General features: G+C 45.7%; 1 protein-coding gene across 7 annotated transcripts in view; it reads right to left on the bottom strand.

Moving 5' to 3' along the window:
* The window catches only part of LOC109897872 (transducin-like enhancer protein 1), a 48053-nt gene that overhangs the window by 13008 nt on the left and 14105 nt on the right, over positions 1 to 20940 (bottom strand). For 3 of the 7 annotated variants that reach the window (XM_031833266.1, XM_031833270.1, XM_031833271.1), the window contains exons 4-13: positions 8672 to 8735; positions 6262 to 6306; positions 4734 to 4796; positions 2942 to 3016; positions 2039 to 2276; positions 1726 to 1787; positions 1422 to 1517; positions 1252 to 1296; positions 975 to 1139; positions 262 to 391 (exon numbers count right to left, since the gene is read on the bottom strand). In XM_031833266.1, coding sequence (XP_031689126.1) covers positions 262 to 391; positions 975 to 1139; positions 1252 to 1296; positions 1422 to 1517; positions 1726 to 1787; positions 2039 to 2276; positions 2942 to 3016; positions 4734 to 4796; positions 6262 to 6306; positions 8672 to 8735 — 983 coding nt within the window. The remainder of the gene's footprint in view (positions 1 to 261; positions 392 to 974; positions 1140 to 1251; positions 1297 to 1421; positions 1518 to 1725; positions 1788 to 2038; positions 2277 to 2941; positions 3017 to 4733; positions 4797 to 6261; positions 6307 to 8671; positions 8736 to 20940) is intronic. The other 4 variants (XM_031833269.1, XM_031833272.1, XM_031833267.1 and 1 more) reach the window with 3 other exon arrangements.

Genomic DNA, 20940 nt, shown 5'->3' with positions numbered 1-20940 from the left:
TATGAAAGTGCCAGAGTCCTCTCTTAAACTCCCAGCTGAAAATCCACACAACTGCACATCTCTCAAACACATCAGGTAACCCATGTGAAGGGCATTTTGTATAGCTCTAATGGTTGGAACATGGCTTACCATTTTGATTAATGCATGGACTCAAATACTGAATGCAGATGGAAACTGTAGGCTGCTTCAGTCAAAATCTGATATTAAAAAACCTAGTGAAAACTTCAGTACACATGTGATCCATGATGTTCTTGGTTTTACCCAGAGGGTCAACGCCAGGTTTGCCAGGGACGGGCCGGAACTGTGGGGGTGCACTGGGGCCGGGGGTGGAGGAGTCCTGGGAACCGTGGGGGGTGCCTGGCTTCATACCTGGGGTACTGGACTTCTCCCTCTGAGACACACAGAGAGAGCGAGACACAGAGAGGCAGAGCGAGAGAGAGAGAGAGATGGGGGAGAGGTGGAAGGAAGTAGAGAGAGCGAGATGGGGAGAGGAGGAGGAGGAGGGAGGTAAAGATTGAAAAGTGTGAAAGAGAACGTGAGGGTGTGAGAGAAGAGATCATGTGACGTGAATGTGAGATATCCTTCCATCACACCACAGTTCTCAGAGAGACACCAGGTGCTAATGCTGTGGAGTTACATGAAGGACACCCAACATGGAGAAACCACTTGGAATGGAATATTTAACAGATGGCTTCTGTATCACTGCTGTTCTATGTATCTAGAATCTATGCTGTAGAGAGGTCATGTAGAAATGCAGTAATTCACTAAGGCTCAGTAAGGCTAGGGTCACATGGGATGTGAGCGTCCTTGCCACAGAGTTGAGGCTGAATGGAAGGACCATCACTGGAACTAAGTGTGTGGACTGAGCATACCTCACCATACATACAAGCACTCATCTTACCCCGGGCATAACTGTATGAAGCTGTGCTTTTGTCTCACAATAAAGGCATGTAATGGACTGATGCGGAGCATACCGGTGGCTCCCGGTCCTTGCTGCGGGAGGGGGAGGCTTGGCTGCTGGAGGAGGCCAGGGACGCAGGGCTGGCCTGGGGAGGGGCGTCTTTACGAGACGGGGGCAACTTGTCCAGGCCGTTTTCTCGAGACGAGTAGGAGTGGACACTGCGCGGGGACGAGGGGTCCTGGGGGGGGGGGGGGGGGGGGGGGGGAGTGTTTCTCTCATCAATCTGAATCAGTCAATTATCAGACTGATTTAGGGGATTTGAACTGAGATGCAAAGACAGGCCAACTCACCTCATCCACCACCAAATTATCATCACTCTTATCCGCATCGCTGCCCTGCAATCAAAATGTGGGATATTAGTTAAAAAATGTGCACGTACACACACCCACCTAATTACTGAATTGATGTGACAAACGCACACATATTGCAAATCAACTTTTCAGCGATGCAGCATACTAACATAGTCCGTCATGAACTCCTTCTCGTCTGCCCTCCTCTTCTTCCCATTGCTGAGGTAGTCTGCTGTACGGCCCTTATCCCCGTTGGACATAGAGCTCTGAGGGAGGGAGAAGGAAGAGAAGGTGATGAGACGAACTGTATAAACCATGTCAACTTCATAACCACCCTGGCTAAATGTGATGACATTTTTTTTTAAATAAAAAAAATAATCAGGGCTCAGTGTCTGTGGGAGATTGAGGATCGAGATGAAGTGTACTATATTGCAGTGTACTTGGCTGTAGGGAACTCTGGTGTAGCGTTCTCACCGGTCCCGCTTCACGGTCTACGTCCATGATGGGCAGCATCGCCCCGCGTCCCCGCAGCCAGCCAAAACAGAGCAAACACAATACAACATGACTATCACCATTCTCACACGTGATATTTTCTTGAAATGTCTATTTCTTTAGTATATCACTATCAATTTCACACATTATTAGCCCAACCCAATCAGCTCCAACAATCTAGCCAAGCCCCAACCTAGACCAAACCCTACACATCTCATTTTTCAGTCTAATCCATCCCTACCAGTCCCGTCCTTCTCCATCTTGCTCCCCTTCCTGTCCCTGTCCAAGCCCATACCTCTGTGGTGCTCTGCGGCGGCTGCAGCAGCGGCAGCCTCCAGGTGGGCCCTCTCGTGGCCCTCCTTGGCAGCCAGCTGGGCCCCCAGGGCCCCAGACAGAGCCAAGAGGCTGGACCCTCCGCCCAGCGCCAGGCCAGGGTGAGGGAGGCCCCCAGGATGTGGCCCCATTTGCATACTGTGCAGACCCTGCAAACCCTGGGCCACATGCTGGGAGAGGTGCTGCGCCTGCAGCTGTTGCTGAAAGGATGAGAAAGAAGGAGAGAGAGAAGACAATGCAGGGTTAGAGCTGGGCTGGATGGGGGCTGTACAGGGGCTGAAGGGGGAGAGGTATACAGAAAGATGTCTGTCTCCAGTGATGCAGGAGCCCATGCATGGTGCCATCCAAGATGGAGGGAGAGTGGAGGGAAGGAGAGTCTCCCTAGGAGAGAGAAGACTGCCACAAAATCAATCCATGGAGTGCATGATTGTGAAAAAGATGTGAAAAAAGCCAAGAAAATCAGAATCTCTCAAATAATTGTATTTCTTCGCAAAACACTAAAATATTTTTCTCAGGCTGTAAAAATCAATGCAATGTGCAATTTGAAAGTCCTCTGGTTTGGTGAGGCCATTGGGTTGTCTCTTGGCACACAGCAGTAGCATTGTGCAGAGACACAAACAGTGTCATCTTTCATCCCTCTCTCTTCTCCCTCTCCATTTCCTAACACTCATCTCAGCCCGTTCCAGTCAGACCTGCACTAAGTGACCAATTTGTCTGTCTGTGTGCGTGTTTGTGAACCTGTGTGTGCATGCTGGGAGGAGGGGGAATTGGCTACCCACAGAAAGCACAAACAAAATAACCGAAATAAAGATTTATGAGAGGATGAGTTAAACACTGTATGAGGTAGAGGAGGGAGTCTACGTACCCCTATCGATGCATTTAACTCCCCCATAGTCACCTGCTTGGCGCGCTCCATGGCCTGGACCACCTGTTGTTGGTGCTGTGGGACAAGCCAAGGTGACAGTGAGATGGGGAGAGGAGAAACTTAAATAAAAGTCTGCATTTTAACAAAATGTAAATACATTCAATACAAAAATGTGGTATATATATATATAGCAAGAGTTGGAACCGGTTCAGGGAACAGAACCGAAAACTGGAAAATAACAATTATTTTAGGAACAGAACCCAAACCAAAAACAAAATTGATCAATACTGTTCCCGGAACAGAACCATTATTTTAAAAGCATGTGAACCGGTTAACACTAAAACCGCCATAGGCCAACACCCACCCAATGTTTGATTTTGTAAATAAATTAAAAAACAGCCCCAAAAACAAATTTGTCTAGCTCCTTCCCTGACTACCTAAATATTTGTATTTTACACTGCTCATTTGTCAGAATTTTGAAATTAGTCTTTTTACTCCCCCCCCCCCCCCCCCACGCCTATTCTTAACTGTAGATCCTTAGTACCCAGCCAGGCGCTAATGGGTCCCTCTCTCTCGCCTCACTGAATGAATGAATGAATGAATGACAAATGGATGAACGGGAAATAATTGTGCACCTTACCCTATAATTTATTTTTAAATTAAGCCTAACTGAATGATAAGGAGGGTGAAGAGGATGATTTAATTTAGAAAGACAATACTCTAATGAGAAGTTTGTTATGCCCATTTTATCAGCGGCAAATCATTTGCTCACACGTCTTGTGGGTTGATACTATTCTCTTTTACGTTTTACTTCGTAAAAAGAAGCTGTTATGGGACTGTTTTATTTACTCAAACTTTATTACTAATAACATCTATTGTAAGGGAAACGAACATGTGCTACATGTTGCAGTGGGCCTTTAGAATAATGCTTGACTATCCAGCGACGCAAACGATACCAGCCCACTGAATGAATGACAAATAGATGGAATGGGCGATAATTGTGCAAGTTACTTCACTATTAAATTTAAATGAGGCCTTACTGAATGATGTGGGTGAAGAGGTTGATTTAATATAGAACAATAGTGTAATGTTGAGCTAATGTTATGCCTATTTATCAGTGTTTCATTTGAATACCTTGACCACATGGCTTGTAGGTTGATACCATTCTCTTTTACATTTTACTCTGTAAAAATGACCTGTTACAGGACTGTCAAATTTATTGTAAGGGAAACCAAAACATGCTGTGTGTTGCACAGCTCTTAAGAGTCTTTCTTTGTCTCATCCCTTGTAAATGCGAAATACATCAAGCTGAGCAATGTGCATGTTAACAGTATTTGAATAAGGCTAAACATATCCTTGACTCTATCCAAGGTAATGAGCAGGAAAGAAACGATGACAGTCAGCCTGCACAGCTGGCTGAAGAACTACTAAAATAGTGATTTTGTCAGACAGCATAGGCAACAGCTCTATAGAGATTAGACGATGACTTGGAATGAACTAATCATTTTAATAATGAAATAATTTTAAAGTCATGAGAATAAATGGTTACTAAGTGATAAGCAGTAAATGGGCAATCGCTATCATCATAGGACTTATATTCATGTTTTTACTCTGTGTCACAGCATCTGTGTTAATGTATGTGTCTGCTTCCTGGTGGTACTGTACGTCTGAATGTTATACTGGGACTTCTTTGTTACGAGGAGCATGTGCACCAGTCTGTGGGTGGATGTCAGAGATATTGAACGTGTTACTGATGTGTTAATATGCATGACCGTGTGTATGTGTGTGTCACCTCCTGTGACAGGAAAGGGATGAGTTGGGCACAGATCACATTCAGGCGCTTGGCGATCTCCGTCTGCAGAAAAAGAGAGGGAGAGTGTGTGAGGGAGGACACTGTTTTTGTGTGTGCTCATCAAAGCAAAACACACCCCAAAACCTTAGAAGGGCTGGCTGCGAGGGCGAGTGTGGTAAATATTTCAGCTCCACACATCTGGTCCATGCAAATCCAAACACTGCCAGGGAACCCAGCTAAAATATTCATGGCCAGCATCTGTGTGTGTGCCTACCTGCTGGGGGTCAGTGGGCTTAGCCATGGGCGTTTGCCTCTCTGATCCACACAGCTCTCCCTCCCTCCCCTCATTAACTTAGCGGTGGCCCCCAGCAAACCTGTTAAGACCAGTAATGATATTCATGCAGAGATCATGATGACAACATCATTATGACTGGGGGTCATTAGTCTTGCTGACAGCTAGCCTCTCCTCTCTCCTCTCGCTCCGGCCGGCCACACACCATTCTCTACTAAGTGATTTATTGATGCTGTGGTGAACTCCCACCCACAACCTCCTTCACACTCTTCTTCCTCTCCTTCTTGCCCCCCCCATCCGCTTCCCTCTATTCTGCAGACAGGCAGTGCCCACCCTTCAGCATTCTCCTCCAAAAATCCATCAGCTCCCTCCCCAGGGAAACACAATGATTTCTTGTTAGAGAACGCCAACTACTGAATGTCATCTTCAGGAGAAAGGGAGCCAGGGAGATTGGAGAGAAGGGCAGCATGGTGGGAGGGAGAGAATGAAAATGAGAGCAAGAGAAAGAGGATAAAGAGGGGAGAACAAAATGGGAGAGTGAAATGAAAGGGGAGGCTCTTGTGCACTTGAGGAATTGACAGCCAATGAGGCAGGATGCATAAGGAGAAGGAAGAGCTAGAGAGAAAGAAAGAAGGGAGGGTGATTTGTGTGGCTTGTCAAAATCAGAGCGATTGAGATAGCGAAACGAAGGAAGAGAACAGACGCTCCGAGGGCAGTGACCTGATTTAAAGTGAAATTCAGCAGCATGGACTGTATACCTGCAGGAGGGAGGGAGGGAGGAAAAGACTAACAGAGATGGGCAGAGAAGGAGAGAGAGAGAGGAGGCAGTGAGAGGGTTAGAGAGAGAGAGAAAGAGGGAGATCCAGAGGAGGAGAAAGTTAGAGAAAGAGGGAGATCCGGAGGAGGAGAAAGTTAGAGAAAGAGGGAGAGAGGGTAAAGTCAGCAGCGGTAAGAGAGAGAATGTTTGAGGGGAGTAAAGAGGATGCTCCAGCTGCTTTAGGAAGGGCACATCTCTCCTCTTGTCTGTCTAGAAATAAGAATTCTGTTTGCAGATCCTATTAATGCAACAGCAGCAGTGTCATGGGTCCACCCATGGCGGATTAGCATTTTGTGCTGGAGGCCAGTTCACTAGATTCTCCCAGCAGCATAGCATACATAACTCCTCTAGACCCAGATTGACTAGAAAGGGAGGGAGGGAGAGGGGGAGAGATGACAATGGAAGGCAGTTGTACTCACCTGTTTGTGCATTTCAATATTAAGGCCGTAGGACATCTCGTAATACTGTAAAAATGAGACGTAAATCGATGGTTATACATTTGCATATATGTAGATCTAAAAAGAAAATACACCTTTCAAGGCTAGATGAATGGGCGAGTCATTTTGTGCCCTCAGCTCCAAGCTATGCCAACCTGGCATGTGAGCCCAGAGATGGTGTGTCAATCAATCGGTTCAGAACAAGGATGGAAAATCATCATCGGGCAGAGCTCAATACATTTTAAAAAAAGACGTCCCTTGTGACATTCTGACATGTCATTTTCAACAGGGTTGATTGAGAAGTAGTGAGTGGTTTGTCAGCTAGGTGTAAGAAATAAAGAGATGGAAGCGCATGCATATATATATATATATATATATATATATATATATATATATACAGCTGGCTGTTTGTTCTGCCGCTGTGCCAAGATTCAGAGCTGTTGCTAGGCAACTTGCACTCAAATTCAGAGCCCAAAAAAAGAAGCGAGAAATGGGTAGAGTGCCAGGGCTGTGCCAGGCTACCACATAGCTCCTTTTGCAACAGTGGGGCCTGGCACCACAGTCAGCTGTGGTTAGGGGGCTCTCTGATCACGCCTCGTCTGAACACCGCCTGCTCTAAGGGAATGTGGAGGATTACCCATATTTGGGCTGGAGACAACACGTGTGGTCCATGTGGTTTCCAGTGGGTGTGATGTTTAGTCCCTTGCCAGATTCTGGCATCAGTGGTGTTGTGTAGTCAACACACACACACAGTCTAACCCGAGACAGTTCCAAAAAAGGTCCAGTTGCCAGGACCACAAATTCCATCTAGACACAAATGCCCTAGAGCACACAAAAAACGATATATACCCCAGCCTAAACATCAGTGCCACAGGTAACTACCAAAGCTGTGAATGAGACAAGAGACAAGGCAAGAAGGTCCTTCTATGCCATCAAAAGGAACATCAAATTTGACATAACAATTAGGACCTGGCTAAAAAAATATATATACTTGAATCAGTTATAGAACTCATTGCCCATTATAGTTGTGAGATCTGGGGTCCGCTCACCAACCAATAATTCACAAAAATGGGACAAACACCAAATTGAGACTCCGCATGAAGAATTCTTCAAAAATATTCTCTGTGTACAATGTAAAACACCAAATAATGCATCCAGAGCAGAATTAGGCCGATATCCACTAACAATCTAAATCCAGAAAAGAGCCTTTCAATTCTACAACCACCTAAAAAAGTAAGTGATTCACAAACCTACAGAGAGATGAACCTGGAGAAGAGTCCCCTAAGCAAGCTGGTCCTGGGGCTCTGTTCACAAACACAAACAGACCCACAGAGCCCCAGGGCAGCAACACAATTAGACCGAAGAAAATCATGGGAGAAAAAAAATAAAATAAAAGTAGGGAGTCTAGGAGGGGGCTGAGCGCGTACCCTTGTGAAGGTAGGAAACACCTCCAATTCGCTGATCCTCAACACAGGGGCCCCCCACAAGGGTGCGTGCTCAGCCCCCTCCTGTACTCCCTGTTCACCCATGAATGCGTGGCGATGCACACCTCCAACTCAATCACCAAGTTTGCAGACGACAACTGCTCCGCCCACAACTGCAAGGCTCTCTAGAGGGTGGTGAGGTCTGCACGCACCCCCGGGGGCAAACTATTTTCCCCCCAGGACACCTACACCACCCGATGTCACAGGAAGGTCAAAAAGATCATCAAGGACACCAACCACCCGAGTCACTGCCTGTTCACCCCGCGATCATCCAGAAGGCGAGGTCAGTACAGGTGCATCAAAGCAGGGACCGAGAGACTGAAAAACAGCTTCTCTCAAGGCCATCAGACTATTAAACAGCAATAACTAACACAGAGGCTACTAACCTTTATTTAACTAGGCAAGTCCGTTAAGAACAAATTCTTATTTACAATAACAGCCTACCAGGGAACAGTGGTTAACTGCCTTGTTCAGTGACAGAACAACACTTTTTTTACCTGGTCAGCTTGGGGATTCGATCCAGCAACCTTTTGGTTACTGGCCCAAAGCGATTAGGCTACCTGTAAATACAATTGTAAATACAACCCATATTTATGCTAATTAATTTCCCCTTTGTACATCGTTACAACACTGTATATAGACATATGACATTTGAAATGTCTTTATTCTTTTGGAACTTCTGTGAGTGTAATGTTTACTGTTAATTGGTTTTGTTTATTATCTACTTCACTTGCTTTGCCAAGTTTGTTTCCCATGCCAATAAAGCCCTTGAACTGTCTGCCTGCTCAGTGAAACACAATTAAATCTCAACTCTTCTCCTGCAGACAAGAATCATCAGCATGGTGTTTGTTACAACACCCAAGGTGGAGTGGATTGAGTGTGTTGTTGACTGTGTTTGAGGGTCTCACCATAACATAGTGTCTCTGGATCTCAGTCTTCTCTGTGGCCAGTTTCTCACACTCCATCTTCAGGCTGTAAGGAAGAGGTTAAGATTTACAAGAGAACAGATACTCATATCTATATAATACACACCCTGTTCAAAAGTGTTCATACAATATAATTCAAAAAGTTTTCCCACGCCCACAAAGACACACAGAGCCAGAAATACACACACATTAACTAACACACACATCCATGTTTAGTAGGCAGTGCAGACACCTGCAGATAGATGTGTGCCAGCAGAGATAGGATTGGGCAGGTGACAGGACATTATCGCTTCAGAGCACACCAGGAATAGTTGAGCTCACACTTAGCGCTTGCCTCCCAGCCAGACCAGAACTGACTGCAGTCTCTCCCAGGACCAAGGTGTCATTGAAGGGCAGGGATGGGGCGCACTTCTTCCTCCCAATCTCTTTCTCTCTCTCCATTTGTCCACCTTCACCTTCTAATTGCCCTGTGTGTCCCCTCCCTCTCACTATTTATCAGTCCCCTCCTCCCTCTCTTCTTCCTTCCATTTGTCAGTTTCTCCCTCTCTGACCCCTCCTCCCTCAGTCCTTCTGTCTTTGCCAAGTCACCCTGATGTGACCATGACCCACCATGGGACCCCAGGAATTCTCAGCCAAGCACACACACAGCACTCCTTTAAGGAACTAGCCATCGACCTCCCCTTCCCCGTGTCCTCTACAACACACATCCCCTTCCCCCGTGTCCTCTACAACACACACCCCTTTCCCCCGTGTCCCCCCCCCCCCGAGTCCTCTAACGAACACCCCCCCCCCACACCCCGTGTCCTCTAACGAACACACCCCTCCCCCGTGTCCTCTAACGAACACACCCCTCCCCCGTGTCCTCTAACGAACACACCCCTCCCCCGTGTCCTCTAACGAACACACCCCTCCCCCGTGTCCTCTAACGAACACACCCCTCCCCCGTGTCCTCTAACGAACACACCCCCCCGTGTCCTCTAACGAACACACCCCTCCGTGTCCTCTAACGAACACACCCCTCCCCCGTGTCCTCTAACGAACACACCCCTCCCCCGTGTCCTCTAACGAACACACCCCTTCCCCGTGTCCTCTAACGAACACACCCCTCCCCCGTGTCCTCTAACGAACACACCCCTCCCCCGTGTCCTCTAACGAACACACCCCTCCCCCGTGTCCTCTAACGAACACACCCCTCCCCCGTGTCCTCTAACACACACACCCCTCCCGTGTCCTTTAACACACACCCCTCCCCAGTGTCCTCTAACACACACATCCTCCCTCCTCCCCAGCCCAGGGTTGTATTTCACCCCAGCGGGCATGCTGCTGACTTGTTTGTGTGTAGCAGATTTATGCGGGGGAGAGCAGTGAGGGCCTGGGAAATTAGAATATGATTAATACTGCAACATTACCAGGCTACAACAGGTAATAACAGCACATCCGCTCCCCTTCAGAAGGCCGGCGCTGCCACCCATAATTGACTCATTTATCACCGCCAGGGAGGAGACGGGAGAGGGAGGAGATTGAGGGATGGGAGGGGCGGGTGAGAGCTCGGGGGATTAAATTCATTCCCCTGATAGATTTTATTATAGTGGAGTAGCCCTCCGCAGAGGTCCCCATGGCAGGATTTCTGAAAAGTGACAATTCTATCCGTATCCGTTTACCTAGACAAGGGCCAGGCTGGGCGTTTCCGAGGGTGACTTTCCTCAAGTTGTGTGGAGGGAAACATGCTAACATCGATGACATATACAAACACCGATCCTGGATTTAGGAATAATTGATCTCAGATCAGGGTAAATATACTATTTTCATAATATTTAATGGATTTACAACATGTAGTGGTTGTAGTGGTGAGTGGTGAGCCCTTACTGGGGTTCCAGAGGACTCTGGAGTGCTGAGGGGGCAGGAGAGATGGATTCTCAGACAGGCAGGTTATCAGGAGTTGAGAAGACTGGTTCTGTATTCCATGCCTTGACAGACTGGGGTTCAGTGGAAAAGTGCATTCATTGAGGTCAATGTCTAATTAAATCCCACAGGTCACAGCCAACGCCCAAGAACATGGCTGACGTTTTACATTCTCCCAAACAATTGTGTAATTTTGTTATGTGTTTTGCGCAACTTATTTTTTAAACTGATTGTGTACTTCATGTTGCTGCTACCGTCTCTTATGACCGAAAATAACTTCGGGACACCAGAAAAGCATTACTCACAGCGGACTGGAAGAAACTTTTTCCTTTAACGAGTCCGAAGAGAAGGATATCCTGCTTTCATTGGAACAGGCCCAGATCCATACTTTTGCATGAAGAAAAGACGCCGGAAAAGGAGACGCCGGAAAAGGGGACGCAGACTGGGGGATCCTTCTGAGAAGCAGGAGGCGAGCGAGTAAACTCCCAATGCCTTCCATTCTACTTGCCGACTTGCAATCGTTAGAAAATCAAATTGATTAACTATTATTAAGATTATCCTACCAACGGGACATTAAAAAACTAACATCTTATGTTTCACCGAGACGTGGCTGAACGAAGAAACAAACAAGAGCTGCCGGGATTTTCCATGCACCGGCAGAACAGAGACGCTACCTCTGGTAAGACGAGGGGTGAGGGTGTGTGTCTATTTGTCAATAACAGCTGGTGCGCGATGCCTAATATTAAAGAAGTCTCGAGGTATTGCTTGCCTGAGGTAGAATAATTTATGATAAGTTGCCAACCACCATCTACCAAGAGAGTTCTCATCGGTATTATTCGTAGCCATCTATTTCCCACCACAAAGCGAAGCTCGCACTAAGACCGCACTCAACCAACACTATAAAAAGACCATAAGCACATCTAACACTCCAGTGTTTAATTGCTAAATTGTAATTATTTCGCCACGATGGCCTATTTATTGCCTTACCTCCCTAGCACACACAGATATATATATATATATATATATATATGACTTAATATTCTCTATTGTGTTATTGACTGCATGTTTGTTTATTCCATGTGTAACTCTGTGTTGTTGTTTGTGTCACACTGCTTTGCTTTATCTTGGCCAGGTCGCAGTTGTAAATGAGAACTTGTTCTCAACTAGCCAGCTGGTTAAATGAAGGTGGGAAAAAAAGCAAAGAAGAAAATGCTCACCCAGAAGCGGCACTCCTAGTGGCCGGGGACTTTAAAGCAGGCAAAATTAAATCAGTTTTACCACATTTTTACCAGCATGTCACATGAAGCAACCATGGGGGGGAACAAATCCTAAACCACCTTTACTCCACACACAGCGATGCATACAGAGCTTTCCCCCGCCCTCCATTTGGCAAATCTGACCACAATTCTATCCTCCTGATTTCTGCTTATAAGCGAAAACTAAAGCAGGAAGTACCAGTTCAACACGGAAGTGGTCAGATGACACGGATGCTACACTACAGGACTGTTTTGCTAGCACAGACTGGAATATGTTCTGGGATTCATCCAATGGCATTGAGGAATACACCACCTCAGTCATTGGCTTCATCAATAAGTGCGTTGATGACGTCGTCCCCACAGTGATACATATCCCAACCAGAAGCCAAGGCTAGAGCTTTCAAGGAGTGGGAGACTAATCTGGACGCTTATAAGAAATCCCTCTATGCCCTCAGAAAACCATCAACACCGGATTAAGATTGAAGCCTACTACACCGGCTCTGATGATCGTCGGATGTGCAGGGCTTGAAAACTATTACAGACTACAAAGGGAAACTCAGACGCGAGCTTCCCAGTGACACAAGCTTACCAGATGAGCTAAATGCCTTTTATGTTCACTTCGAGGCAATCAACACTGAAGCATGCACGAGAGCACCAGATGTTCTGGATGGCTGTGTGATAATGCTCTTGGTAACCGATGTGAGCAAAACCTTTAAATAGGTCAACATTCAAAGCCGCTGGGCCAGACGGATTACCAGGACGTGTACTCAAAGCATGCGCGGACCAACTGTCAAGTGTCTTCACTGACATTTTCAACCTCTCCCTGACAGAGTCTGTAATACCTACATGTTTCAAGCAGACCACCATAGTCCCTGTGCCCAAGGAAGCGAAGGTAACCTGCCTAAATGAATACCGCCCCGTGGCACTCACGTCGGTAGTCATGAAGTGCTTTGAAAGGCTGGTCATGGCTCACATCAACAGTATCCTCCCAGACACCCTAGGTCCACTCCAATTCGCATACCACCCCAACAGATTACGAAATCTCAAACACACGCCGCTCTGCCCTTTCCCATCTGGACAACTGGAACACCTATGTGAGAATGCTGTTCATTGACTACAGCTCAGCATTCAACACCATAGTGGCCACGAAGCTCATCACTATGGCCAAACACGACTCCAACACCATCATTAGGTTTGCTGACGACACAACAGCGGTAGGCCTGATCAGCGACAACGATGAGACGGCCTACAGGGAGGTGGTCAGAAGTGTGGTGCCAGGACAACAACCTTTCTCGCAATGTGAGCAAGACAAAAGGAGTTGATCGTGGACTACAGGAAAAGGCGGGCTGAACAGGCCCCCATTAACATCAACGGGGCTATAGTGTAGCCGATGGAGTTTCAAGTTCTTTAGTTTGTTGGTGATGTGGACACCATGGTCCAAACATACCAAGAAAGTCGTGAAGAGGGCACAACAAAACCTTTTCCCCCTAAGGAGACTGAAAAGATTTGGCATGGGGCCCCAAATCCTAAAAAATGTTCAAAAGCTGCACCATTGAGAGCATCCTGTCAGAGGAAAGCCCATAAAACTGTCAGAGACTCCAGTCAACCAAGTTATAGACTTTCTCTGCTTCCGCAAGGAAAGCGATACCGGAGCGCCATGTCTAAGACCAAAAGGCTCCTCAGCAGCTTCTACCCCCAAGCCATTACACTAGAGGTCGACCGATTATGATTTTTCAACGCAGATACCGATTATTGGAGGGCCAAAAAGACCAAAATATTTTTTAATTTAATTTTTTAAATCGGACAATTTATTTATTTGTAATAATGACGATTACAACAATACTGAATGAACACTTATTTTAACTTAAAATAATACATCAATAAAATCAATTTAGCCTCAAATAAATAATGAAACATGTTCAATTTGGTTTAAATAATGCAAAAAAAAAGTGTTGGAGAAAGTAAAAGTGTAATGTGCCATGTAAGAAAGATAATGTTTAAGTTCCTTGCTCAGAACATATGAAAGCTGGTGGTTCCTTTTAACATGAAACGCTATTAGCGCGCACCCCACTAACTAGTTAGCCATTTCACATCGGAAACACCAGCCTAATCTCGGGAGATGATAGGCTTGAAGTCAATGCTTGAAGCAATGCGCAGAGCTGCTGGCAAAATGCACGAAAGTGCCGTTTGAATGAATGCTTACGAGCCTGCTGGTGCCTACCGTCGCTCAGGCAGACTGCTCTATCAAATCATAGACTTAATTATAACATAACACACAGAAATACGAGCCTTATGTCATTAATATGGTCGAATCCGGAAACTATCATTTCGAAAACAAAATGTTTCTTTTTGGTCCTGCCGTACACGTACGCTACGGTCACAAGACACAGGCCTCCTAATTGTCCCTAGAATTTCTAAGCAAACAGCTGGAGGCAGGGCTTTCTCCTATAGAGCTCCATTTTTATGGAATGGTCTGCCTACCCATGTGAGAGACGCAAACTCGGTCTCAACCTTTAAGTCTTGACTGAAGCCTCATCTCTTCAGTGGGTCATATGATTTGAGTGTAGTCTGGCCCAGGAGTGTCAAGGTGAATGGAAAGGCTAAGGAGCAACGAACCGCCCTTGCTGTCTCTGCCTGGCCGGTTCCCCTCGTTCCACTGGGATTCTCTGCCTCTAACCCTATTACAGGGGCTGAGTCACTGGCTTACTGGGGCTCTTTCATACCGTCCCTAGGAGGGGTGCGTCACTTGAGTGGGTTGATTCACTGATGTGATCTTCCTGTCTGGGTTGGGCCGTGGCGGAGATCTTTGTGGGCTATACTCGGCCTTACCATCCTGAGACTAGTTGGTGGTTGAAGATATCCCTCTAGTGGTGTGGGGGCTGTGCTTAGGCAAAGTGGGTGGGGTTATATCCTCCCTGTTTGGCCCTGTCCAGGGGTGTCATCGGATGGGGCCACAATGTCTCCTGACCCCTCCTGTCTCAGCCTCCAGTATTTATGCTGCGGTAGTTTGTGTCGGGGGGCTAGGGTCAGTTTGTTATATCTGGAGTACTTCTCATGTCCTATCCGGTGTCCTGTGTGAATTTAAGTATGCTCGCTCTAATTCTCCTCTTTCGCTCTCTCGGAGGACCTGAGCCCTAGGACCATGCCTCAGGTCTACCTGACATGATGACTCCTTGCTGTCCCCAGTCTACCTGGCCGTGCTGCTGCTCCAGTTTCAACTGTTCTGCCTGTGATTATTATTTGACCATGCTGGTCATTTATGAACATTTGAACATCTTGGCCATGTTCTGTTATAATCTCCACCCGGCACAGCCAGAAGAGGACTGGCCACCCCACATAGCCTAGTTCCTCTCTAGGTTTCTTCCTAGGTTGTGGCCTTTCTAGGGAGTTTTTCCTAGCCACCGTGCTTCTACACCTGCATTGCTTGCTGTTTGGGGTTTTAGGCTGGGTTTCTGTACAGCACTTTGAGATATCAGCTGATGTACGAAGGGCTATATAAATAAATGTGATTTTATTTCAGTGAAATACGGAATCGTTCCGTATTTTATCTAACGGGTGGCATCCCTAAAGTCTAAATATTGCTGTTAAAAATTGTACAACCTTCAATTTTTATTTTACCTTTATTTAACCAGGTAGGCAAGTTGACAAACAAGTTCTCATTTACAATTGCGAACCTGGCCAAGATAAAGCAAAGCAGTTCGACAGATACAACGACACAGAGTTACACATGGAGTAAAACAAACATACAGTCAATAATACAGTATAAACAAGTCTATATACAATGTGAGCAAATGAGGTGAGAAGGGAGGTAAAGGCAAAAAAGGCCATGGTGGCAAAGTAAATACAATATAGCAAGTAAAACACTGGAATGGTAGTTTTGCAATGGAAGAATGTGCAAAGTAGAAATAAAAATAATGGGGTGCAAAGGAGCTAAATAAATAAATTAATTAAAATTAAATACAGTTGGGAAAGAGGTAGTTGTTTGGGCTAAATTATAGGTGGGCTATGTACAGGTGCAGTAATCTGTGAGCTGCTCTGACAGTTGGTGCTTAAAGCTAGTGAGGGAGATAAGTGTTTCCAGTTTCAGAGATTTTTGTAGTTCGTTCCAGTCATTGGCAGCAGAGAACTGGAAGGAGAGGCGGCCAAAGAAAGAATTGGTTTTGGGGGTGACCAGAGAGATATACCTGCTGGAGCGTGTGCTACAGGTGGGAGATGCTATGGTGACCAGCGAGCTGAGATAAGGGGGGACTTTACCTAGCAGGGTCTTGTAGATGACATGGAGCCAGTGGGTTTGGCGACGAGTATGAAGCGAGGGCCAGCCAACGAGAGCGTACAGGTCGCAATGGTGGGTAGTATATGGGGCTTTGGTGATAAAACGGATTGCACTGTGATAGACTGCATCCAATTTGTTGAGTCATAATTATGTTATGTATTACAATGTCATAATTACTTAAAATTCTGGCAAATTAGTTCGCAATGAGCCAGGCAGCCTAAACTGTTGCATATACCCTGACTCTGCATGCAATTAACTCAAGAGAAGGGACACAATTTCACCTGGTTAATATTGCCTGCTAACCTTTCTTTTAGCTAAATATGCAGGTTTAAAAATATATACTTTCGTGCATTGATTTTAAGAAAGGCGTTGATGTTTAGGTACACGTTGGAGCAACTACAGTCCTTTTTCGCGAATGCGCACCGCATCGATTATATGCAACGCAGGACACGCTAGATAAACTAGTAATATCAACCATGTGTAGTTCTAACTAGTGATTATGATTGATTGATTGATTTTTAAGGTAAGTTTAATGCTAGCTAGCAACTTCCCTTGGCTTCTTACTGCATTCGCATAACAGGCGGGCTCCTCATGAGGCAGGTGGTTAGAGCGTTGGACTAGTTAACCGTAAGGTTGCAAGATTGAATCCTCGAGCTGACAAGGTAAAAATCTGTCGTTCTGCCCCTGAACAAGGCAGCTAACCCACCGATCCAAGGCTGTCTTTGAAAGTAAATGTGTTCGCAACTGACTTGCCACATTAAATAAAGTTGTAAAAAAAAAAATGCATTGTCGGTGTCCAAAATTACTGATTTCCAATTGTTATGAAAACTTGAAATCAGTCGACCTCTACATTAGGACTGCTGAACAACTCATAAAAATCGCCACCGGGCAATTTACACTGACCCCCCTTGTACACTGCTGCTACTCGCTGTTTGTTTGTTACCTATGGCCCACCTATATGTACAGATTACCTCAACTAGCCTGTACCCCCGCACATTGACTCGGTACCAGTGCCCCTGGTACAGAGGGGCAAAAAATTATTTTGTTAGCCACCAATTGTGCAAGTTCTCCCACTTAAAAAGATGGCCTGTAATGTATCATCATAGGTACACTTCAACTATGACAGACAAAATTAGGAAGAAAATCACATTGTAGGATTTTTTATGAATTTATTTGCAAATTATGGTGGAAAATAAGTATTTGGTCAATAACGAAAGTTTATCTCAATACTTTGTTATATACCCTTTGTTGGCAATGACAGAGGTCAAACGTTTTCTGTAAGTCTTCACAAGGTTTTCACACACTGTTGCTGGTATTTTGGCCCATTCCTCCATGCAGATCTCCTCTAGAGCAGTGATGTTTTGGGGCTGTTGCTGGGCAACACGGACTTTCAACTCCCTCCAAAGATTTTCCATGGGGTTGAGATCTGGAGACTGGCTAGGCCACTCCAGGACCTTGAAATGCTTCTTACGAAGCCACTCCTTCGTTGCCCGGGCATTGTGTTTGGGATCATTGTCATGCTGAAAGACCCAGCCACGTTTCATATTCAATGCCCTTGCTGATGGGAGGTTCACACTCAAAATCTCACGATACATGGCCCCATTCATTAATTTTTTTTTTTTTTTTTTTTTTTTTTTTTTTTACACGGATGAGTCGTCCTGGTCCCTTTGCAGAAAAACAGCCCCAAAGCATGATGTTTCCACCCCCATGCTTCACAGTAGGCATGGTGTTCTTTGGATGCAACTCAGCATTCTTTGTCCTCCAAACATGACGAGTTGAGTTTTTACAAAAAGTTATATTTTGGTTTCATCTGACATTCTCCCAATCTTCTTCTGGATCATCCAAATGCTCTCTAGCATACTTCAGATGGGCCTGGACATGTACTGGCTTAAGCAGGGGGACACGTCTGGCACTGCAGGATTTGAGTCCCTGGCGGCGTAGTGTGTTACTGATGGTAGGCTTTGTTACTTTGGTCCCAGCTCTCTGCAGGTCATTCACTAGGTCCCCCCGTGTGGTTCTGGGATTTTTGCTCACCGTTCTTGTGATCATTTTGACCCCACGGCGTGAGATCTTGCGTGGAGCCCCAGATCGAGGGAGATTAGTGGTCTTGTATGTCTTCCATTTCCTAATAATTGCTCCCACAGTTGATTTCTTCAAACCGAGCTGCTTACCTATTGCAGATTCAGTCTTCCCAGCCTGGTGCAGGTCTACAATTTTGTTTCTGGTGTCCTTTGACAGCTCTTTGGTCTTGGCCATAGTTTAGCTTGGAGTGTGACTGTTTGAGGTTGTGGACAGGTGTCTTTTATACTGATAACAAGTTCAAACAGGTGCCATTAATACAGGTAACGAGTGGAGGACAGAGGAGCCTCTTAAAGAAGTTACAGGTCTGTGAGAGCCAGAAATCTTGCTTGTTTGTAGGTGACCAAATACTTATTTTCCACCATAATTTGCAAATAAATTCATAAAAAATCCTGTGATTTTCTGGATTTTTTTTCTCATTTTGTCTGTCATAGTTGAAGTGTACCTATGATGAAAATTACAGGCCTCTCATCTTTTAAGTGGGAGAACTTGCACAATTGGTGGCTGACTAAATACTTTTTTTACCCCACTGTATATAGCCTCGTTATTGTTATTCTTATGGTGTTACTTTTTATTTTTTTGCCATCTTGGTAAATATTTTCTTCTTGAACTGCACTGTTGGTTAAGGGCTTGTAAATAAGCATTTCACAGTAAAGTCCACACTTGTTGTATTCAGCACATGTGACAAATAAAGTTTGATTAGATTTATTTTATTTGACATACACCCTTCCCTTGTAATGTTTGACCTTTATATCAGCCCATCTATACCATACAACAGCAGAGGAATATACCGCACAAATACAGGCAAATATATTCAGATTTTTATTGTGAATTTAGCACAGAAGATAGGATCACATTCAAAAAGATGTCACAATTCTCTCCTAGTGTGTATGGGGGGGGGGGGGTGCATTTCATGTAGACATGATTGCCTGTAATAATTAGTCCATGGCTCAGAGGTGATGTGCATAGAAAGGAAGGAGTGGATGGTGTGTAGATTGAGAGAGAAAGATTAATTGCTCCATTCTGAACACCCCCTGATCTGACCAGCATAAGTTCTGAATAGGTTCAAACCCCGAAAACCGTAATTGTTCATATAGTTCCTTTTCGTTCATTTAAGCTGTGAAATCAACATCGTTTTCACATTTAGCTCATTAATTTATCCTACCAATTAGCACAGCTAGAGCAGCTTGCTATGGAACGTGTAAGGTAGTTGTTTACACGTTTAATTGGTCAGTTAAGTGCAGGTTTGAGATGCGACAGAAATTTCACAGGTGAGTAGAGGGGGATGAAAATAACTTCACTGAATTACAGAATGATATACTAAATAGGAGGAACATTTCTTGTGAATAACATAATTAACCAGTTCAAGATATGAAAATAGTGGTTCTGTTCCAGAATACTAGAGGACATGATGGTTTTGTTCCTGGAGAAATGTAGTCATTTCCCAAATTTTGGGGTTTGTTCCCTGAACCGGTTTCAACCCCTGGTAGAGATAGTAGAAAGAGAGAGAGAAACACAGTGTGAGTGTAAGACAGAGAAATAGACAGAGAAATAGAGAGAGAGAGAGAGAGAGAGAGAGAGAGAGAGAAAGAGTGATATGGAGTCTGCTACATGTCAGCATGCTCTGCTCTGCCCATCTCTCCCTCACGGTGACAGCAGATAAGATGATCATCGGAATGCGCTACGAAGCCTGCCAGCACTCAGACAGCTCTGTCAGCAGAGCACCATTACCCCAAGCGCACACACACACGTGCCACCAGACCTACACGAAATACACACGATCACACAGATGCATGTTTGTGCACTGCAGTGCCCACACGCTCGATCACATACACTATACCTCAATCAAAACAAACGTGGTCTCATTAAAATACCATAGTGTACTCCCGGGTGGTGCGGTGGTCTAAGGCACTACATCACAGTGCTAGCTGTGCCACCAGAGACTGATTTCGAGCCCAGGCTCTGTCACAGCCGGGAGGTCCATGGGGCGACGCACAATTGGCTGGTAGGGATATCATTGTCTCATCGTGCACTAGCGACTCCTGTGGCGGGCCAGGCGCAGTGCACGCTGACCAGGTCGCTAGGTGTATGGTGTTTCCTTCGACACATTGACAGCTAGAGGGAAATTAATATACACAACAAATTAACGCATGTAGCAAAGTCTTATGAATAGCGTATGGTGCGGAGTAGGACAGGCCGGCTGGTGCGGAGTAGGACAGGCCGGCTGGTGCGGAGTAGGACAGGCCGGCTGGTGCGGAGTAGGACAGGCCGGCTGGTGCGGAGTAGGACAGGCCGGCTGGTGCGGAGTAGGACAGGCCAGCTGGTGGATGGTTGTTCATATTGTGCTCGGGTACATTAAGGCCATTTACCCCCTCCAGTTGTGTAGATGTTCATTTTACATCTAATTCATTATTAATGAGGTTTTCCTCTGCAGTAACACAGCACATTTCCCCTCCATCTCAGTCCCCCCCTCATCTCGTCCTCTCTTTTAAACCCCCACCCCCAGCTCTCCACTCAGTGTAGCCTTTCAAGGGTGGGCGCAGTGCTCTTTGTACTAACTAGCATGTGTGAGTTTACAGTAAAGACGGTGTGCACACATGAGACTAGTTTACTGTACAGACGGTCCTTTCATGAATACATGCTCAGACCCACCCAGCTCACTTAAGCACCAACCAGTAACCACCAAACACATGCTCAGTCACACACAATCCCACAAAGACAGGCTGTGCCACACACACAAA

The sequence above is a fragment of the Oncorhynchus kisutch genome, linkage group LG10 (assembly GCF_002021735.2).
Source record: "Oncorhynchus kisutch isolate 150728-3 linkage group LG10, Okis_V2, whole genome shotgun sequence".
Lineage (NCBI taxonomy): Eukaryota > Metazoa > Chordata > Actinopteri > Salmoniformes > Salmonidae > Oncorhynchus > Oncorhynchus kisutch.
This window is presented reverse-complemented; position numbering and strand designations above follow the sequence as displayed.